This window comes from Phaethon lepturus, unplaced genomic scaffold (genome assembly GCF_000687285.1).
Source record: "Phaethon lepturus isolate BGI_N335 unplaced genomic scaffold, ASM68728v1 scaffold21883, whole genome shotgun sequence".
Classification (NCBI taxonomy): Eukaryota; Metazoa; Chordata; class Aves; order Phaethontiformes; family Phaethontidae; genus Phaethon; species Phaethon lepturus.
Window position 1 is genome coordinate 20,162 of NW_010528944.1, and position 6,923 is coordinate 27,084.

General features: G+C 41.4%; 1 protein-coding gene across 2 annotated transcripts in view; it reads right to left on the reverse strand.

Annotated features, from left to right (window-relative positions):
- Positions 1 to 6,923, reverse strand: part of LOC104618265 (alpha-2,8-sialyltransferase 8E-like) — a 36,394-nt gene that overhangs the window by 19,713 nt on the left and 9,758 nt on the right. The window contains exon 2 of one of the 2 annotated variants that reach the window (XM_010283810.1): positions 983 to 1,090. The exons of the other annotated variant lie outside the window; for it this stretch is intronic. Within the exon in view, the coding sequence (XP_010282112.1) occupies positions 983 to 1,090 (108 nt within the window). The remainder of the gene's footprint in view (positions 1 to 982; positions 1,091 to 6,923) is intronic. 2 annotated transcript variants of the gene reach the window in all.

Sequence of the window (6,923 nt, forward strand, 5' to 3'; positions counted from 1 at the left end):
AGGTCAGACTCCGTACTTCCGCTTGCCTTTGAAATGCTATCAGCTCCGCAGCTGTAGTGGTGTACAGTTACCAAAACGATGATGTTTCAAATAAAATATGTAATTTTTCCAGAGATAGTTTTTATATGTCGGTATTAAATGTAAGATCCTTTTAATTAATTTTATTTTTTTCTTTAACTTACAGTCTTTCTAAGATTATCCTGTACTTATTGAACTTGATACTACACATAACTCAGGACTTTTAACCTCTACAACTGAGGTTCCAGGAAGATACCCCAAATACTTGTCCCGTGCCTGTACCTGGATTTACGCAGATGGCCTGTGATAGCTATGGAGCTCTTTAGGCACAACTGGAGCCTGTTTTCCTGACTATGCACATGGCTCTTCATGACCCTTCAGACACATGTCAGTCAAAAGGACCTTACTACAAGTTAATAAGTACAAAAAGTGCAACAGCACATCAGTGCTTCTCATATTTTCAAAATAATGTAAAGAAAAGAAATACTCCAATGTTATCTCAATAGAATACTTCTCCCCTGCTAGGCCCTGGAAAGATTTCAATTTAAACTATGTTTTCTTAGAATACATATTCTGTCATAAAGAAAGCCTTGAGCCAAATTCTCCGGTGTGCTCTGCATGCATCACTACTGTCATGTTGGGATGTTCTCCACCCAAGTCCCACACTGCCACATATTGACACATAGCATTGGTGGGGCAAGGGAAACAGGAGAGGCCAGGACACAGAAGTCACCCTCCTGTGTACGGCATGGATGCTTATGGCATATTCCAAAATGGCCCCATGGCCTTGAGTGGGGAAAAGAGCACAGCACTTGGGCATCCCTGGCATCTTCCGTGCCATGGGGAGCAGTACCAAGCAACCAAAGCAAACTGCAAATCTGATTTTTCATACAGCCTGTGCTCACATTTGTGGTTCATACAAAGCGAGAGAGATCTCTGCAGTCATCCCCTTGGGTGTTGGTACCTGGTGCCTGTGTCACTGCCACTCTTCACTGCTCCGTCATCCGTGAAATTAAAGGTGCCGGTCCAATTTGCCAATTCCTCTCCATTCTGCCAGCTAAACTGCAGCCCTCTAGCAAGAAAATGAGGCAGTTGATATTTGATATCATTCATTAGGTTAAGTCTATCAGCACGAGTTCTTATGTCTTTTTTTTTAACACAGAAATATGACTATGACACATTAATCAAAACCCATAAAAAGATACCAAGAACTACAAGACATCATCTTACTAGTGGAAACAATTAATTTTAACTTCCCATGGACTCTACAAGTCCTTGGCTGCAAACAAACCAGACTCCCCAACCAAACTGGAAGGCCAGTAACCATCTGTGTGCATAAACAACATATATATATATGTGGAGTGGAGCAAGGTGGAAATTTCATTCCCAGAGAATGCACAAGTGCAAAAAAGCTGGAGACGTGGAAAACTGCAAGGCCAAAGAAGTAAACCCTCCAAAATTCAATTTTACATCTACAGTAGTAGTTAAATGTGGTGGGCACTGGGTCCTTCCTCTGCTTTGCTGGCCATGCTAGCAAAGGATTTGTCATTTGGTGGCTTAGAGAAGTCACACTATACTCCTCCTTTTCCCTGTTTGGGAAGATTACGTTTTTTAAGCCTATGCATATCACAGCCATCACAGCTCCCTGTTTTCCAAACTTCTCAAATTCATTCCAAGACCCTTCAGTCTTCTGGAAACTACACCTATAGTTGGGTAGGAATCTCACATGTATTTAAAAAAGCTGGGTCTGAAAAAACATTTGACAACACAAGTCAAATCCTTCCCTTAGCTCAGAAGTCAACGAAAAAGAATCTTACAGATTGTTATTTTTAATCTTCTCCATTTTAACCCAATTTCATGATTTCACAAGCCTGGCAGCTGAGTTTTGAACATTTGGTGCTGCCAATACTGAAAGTTAACTTCCCGGCTGGACTGTGCGGGGACAGCCAGGAAACAATCTGCCAGCCCGCTTTGCCCAAAAGAAAGAGCATCCATGAGCCCTCTAGTTTTCTTGGTCCATAGGCTTATTACAAGGACTGGAGAATCTCTCAGACCACATCCATTCTCTAGTCTAATTTGCAGCAGTTATAAGAGTAGGCAATTAAGAAGGAACACCATGGGGCATTAAAATAAGGCCTCCCTGCTTCCTGCAGCAGAAAAGGGGAGTAGCTCTAAACAGCTCTAAAAACATATAGTAGGAGCTTATTTGTTCTGTATTGTGGAAATATGTGCACGTAACTTCTTGTTGTCATAGTTGTTTTAAGACAACCTTGTCTAACTTCAAGTATCTGCAGTGCAGGTATTTCCACATGAGCTAATTGTCTTGGTTCTTAAAAATCAGTAGAGATTGGCTCAGTACAGTTAGTTTTGGGAAAGATTTACCCGATCAGAGGCTGGCCTTCACCCTAGAGTGAACTGATCCATCCCCCAAACTCTCCCTCCATCAGCAGTACAGGGAGCCTGGGGTTGCTGGTAGTATGGGCACGCATGACAGAAGGATCCCACCACCCAAGTGAAGTGCAGTGCATGTCACCACAAATGTTTTTTTCAGACCTAAACTCAAGATACTTTGAAAGAATTTAAGATTATTATTGCATGTTTTGTGCCTCAATCTTTTTGTTTGATTTTTTTTTTATTGAAAACAGATGTTTTGGTAAATGCATTTTGAGGGAGGAGTTCTAAAGAAGGTAGGCAGCCATTTCAATGCTCTGAACTGAGGAAAGAGCTAGCCTCCTAAACTTGCCCCCTCCCCTCCCAAGCTCCCTCCCACCACAAAAGGTGGGAGAAAAGCACCATGAATATATTGAAAAAGCTTCCTCTGAATCTTTCAAGTGTATTTTCATTTATTCTGTGTTGTCCAGTGGTCAAATTTTGCTTTTTGAAAGAAAAACTTTCTAAGTATGAAAATGGGAACATTTCAAATAGAGAAGTCAAATTTTTGCTCATAGAAGAACCATTCTGATTACTTGTTAGTTAAACGTATCAATGCAATTCTCCTGTTTTCCAAAAAATCAGAACAAGTGGAAGATTGCCATAAGCAAAATGCGATGATATCGCACACTTAGATCTTACGTTCAGCTTGCAGCGAGCTACTTTGGTGACCAATTTGGAGAATCACATCAAAGGGAGTATAGGTTATGGTATAATGGCTATAGGGTAACGCAGTGCTGTGGCTTGTCAGGGAGTCCCATACGTTGTATGTTCCTCTGACAGTTTTTCATCAGCTGATGCTGCCCAAGGTACAACTTCCGAGTAGAATATTGGTGTGAAGAAAATATGAGAAAATTCTCACTTTTACTAAGACACCTTCACTTTTAGGCCTGTTGAAATAAACACTTGTGATTCTCTCCCATGTACCACAGTCTAACACATTTTTTCTTGCCACACGGTAGCTGGTATGGAAACATGTTTCTTTTGAATGTGTATGTCTTTGTAAAAGGCATCTAAATATATGACCTTAAAAATACATTTTAATTGCTAAGGGCAGCACTGAATGATACATGGGGAGAGAGTAGCAGTGTGGAAAAACCAAGCTGGAATAGTAGTTTTTAATTTTATTTAAATTAGGTATTTTGGGGCTTAGATATTTAGTTGCAAACTGAAACAGAGAGCATTAATCCAGATAAATAGCTGATGTCGGTGTGTCCTTCAGAGGTGAACTCTCCTAAAGCACAGCCAGTATTCAGGCAGATCAAATTAAGAATTAAAACATTCAGTAAAGTCCTTTCCCTTTGTACATCTTTGCTCCACATGTAACAGCTGGAAGGAAAGCTAAGTAAATGCTCAAAGGTAGAGGGGATGAATCTATCTGTAAATCAAAAGAAATTATAAAACCATTCTTTAATGCCCTCCTCTCATGAAGCCTTTTTTGGGAACAGTGCGTCCTGCAGCTAAGGCACCAAGTTTAAAGGAGGACATGCACTTTTTGGGTAAGATCCAAGAGGAGATCAGGAAGACTAACACTGAGGAATGGTAGATATGTCCTATGATGAACAGCTTAAAATACTTAGCTTTGAAATGGCAGAATGGGGGATCTAACTGAGGTACAAAAATATCTAACAGGGGCAAGCAAGGGTCTGGGTATGACACTTCTACATAGTAAGGACGAAGTATGAAGTTGGGAGCTGAGCTTAGGGTCAGGAGCAAGCTAAACGTCTGATCCTGAACCAGACAGGAAAAGGGGACTATATAGAGCTTTTCTTCCCACAAACAGGTACTCAAGAGTTTAACACCACATAGGCTTACATGCACACAAAACCCACCACCGAAGAAGCATTACACAGCTCATGGGCCTGTGTGTCTCACTGTGATTCTGCAAGACTGAGACCAAGCTGCTGCTCTGCATTTTCTGGAGTGATGGTACAATAAACCTCTTCTTCCTAGTAAGAACAACTCCCATAAATAATGGTTGGTTGTATTAGGACTGAGTAGTAATCAAGGATGAGACATTTAAAAACACTGACCTGAATTAATTCTGTTCCTAACAAGATTACTGAGAGTTTTACCATTTATTTCAATCATCAGCCTTGAGTTGGGAGATTTCAAATTTAAAAATATAAAATTTTCTAATCCTCTCAGTCGTGAGTCGTAAGTGTTCATAAATGATGTCTGGCCAAATATGCAAACAGCCTGAGAAATAAAACAGAGATACGAACTGCTCCATCAGTACATTTCTCTGGCATACTATGGTAGTTAAATTCTAACACATTCGCTCTCGGCACTAACTGCATTTTAACAGGTAAACAAAGAAGAGGTAAATTAAGCTTCTGTGAATCAGAACTGCAACAGAAAATCACATGCAGGATGGAAACACAGAAAAGGCAGAGAAAAAGAAGAAAATCAAAAAAGAGGGTAAGGAAAGATTAAAAGAAGTGAAGGAAAGCAGAGGAAATGTTGTAGACATAGAGGTCTCCTATATAATTTAGACAGTTCATGTTAAAGACTTTTAAAAAAAAAAGAAAAGCTAATTTTAAGCCTGGGATCATTACCAATGATTACCAATGGTGGAACTTCGCCATTTGCTCAATTTGCCCTAATGTTATTTCCTTCTAAAATTAGTACATTTCCCCAACGCGTGATGCTGATGATGACACGGGAAGACTTTATAAAAGATGTAATAACCAGAAACACTCTTCCTGCAGAGATGCTATGTTTTGCTCATTCACTGCAAGCAAATTTCTCGTCAATTATGGACATTGTTAATCACAGGACTTACCCCTAACAAATAGGAGTATGAGCAATGTTGTTCCTTGCCTTAGAGAAACTCCGTTAAGTTGGATGTCTTAGCAATAAAGGTCTTGAGTTTCAGGTAAATGTCAAAGCAATATTTTGATCCTAATTGGTAACTGTAAAACTTGAATCAGTATGTGGCCAAATAAACACTGGCGTAATGTAAGAATAGCGGGAAGGCGTGAAAAAACCAGAAAATTAACAAAGCAGCAGTGATTCTGAAGGGCTTGTCAAGACTGGCTGTCAAAAAGCAGCAGGAAGCAAAGCAAAAAGCCCATTGCCACAATCCAAACAAGAAACAACTCCTGCACAAGCAGAGGTTTTAACAGCGGAGGACGTCAAACAATTATGAGGTTTTTGAACGGTAAGGTGAGAATGAACAAGTGGATAGATTGCATCAAGAAGCTTCGTATCCATGCAGCCGTTACACTAAGATCCAACCTCAGGGGTGTCTCACTGCCTTTCTAAAGCATGAAGGCAAGGTTAAAATTCAGCTCAGGGAAGGCAAGGCTTTTAAAAGGGAGCTATTCTTCAGCTAATAAGTGGAGGAGACCCAAAAGACTTCAAGCACAGCTGGAGGTCCTGTCTGGGCTCTAACCAGACAGCAGGCTATGACGATGCATGCAGCAGAATTTATTCAGGGGAGACCCACAAGCTTTCAAGGCATAACAGCAGTTTGGTGCAAGTGACTGAGTAACAGTGATCAGCACCCATGGGTAACAAGGACTGGGTGGCAACAGGGGCATCATGCAGGTGGCATGAGGAGAGGGCATGTAAGAGCACCTGCCACTCCAGTGCCAACCCATTCCCCAAAACCACCAGCTCATCTCATACTATCCCAGCCAGCTGGCTATTTCCATTCCTCTTTCAAGGTGACAGCTACCATTACCCCCATCCTGCATCTACCAGCAGCAGACTAAACCTAAAGGCAAGCAAAAAGAGACAGAAACCAATGTCATTATGTATCGGTGAAGCTAAGCCAAAATCTGACTCAGCTTGCTGGTCTACTACAGATGGTCAAGCAAGAGGAAGCAGAGAAGTCTATAGGTTCCTTCTTTGAATGGGTGAAAGGAAGATACAAATGTCCCCCTCTCTTATTTGTCTGCGCTTTTCCTGCTCTTTCTTTCTAAAAGTTCTCATATTCCTTCTCTATATGCATTGTCCTTAGCAAAAAGGCCATCAGGAGATGACAGCAAGCCCAACCTTTGTGACTCCTGCTCCTGTTTAAGTTATAAGCTAATAGTACATACATTAATTCCTTACACATCATCAATAATTTTATATTCATATTTCTACAGGCCTGGTCATGGTGCTGCACTACACTGTTACATACTGCTCAAACACAGCTCAGTCCCTGATCTGACAGCCCGCCCAGGCTATGTATAGGCTTCCTAAAGGTGGTGGAAAATCACTTACTTTCACTGTACCCATTTCCCCATTTCATTATTCCTGTGCCCTTGAGGGGAAAAACTGAAGACTTCAGCATTAAATGATCATGCTACCCTCTTTGAAAACGGAAAGTGATGCCCCTAGCCAACCAACAGGGATGTCACAAAGGTATAGTAAAGTCAGAGAGAAGGACTTGGGGGTCCTGGGGGATGAAAAGCTGGACACGAGCCGGCAATGTGCGCTCCCAGCCCAGAAGCCAACCGTGTCCTGGGCTGCCCCCACAGCCA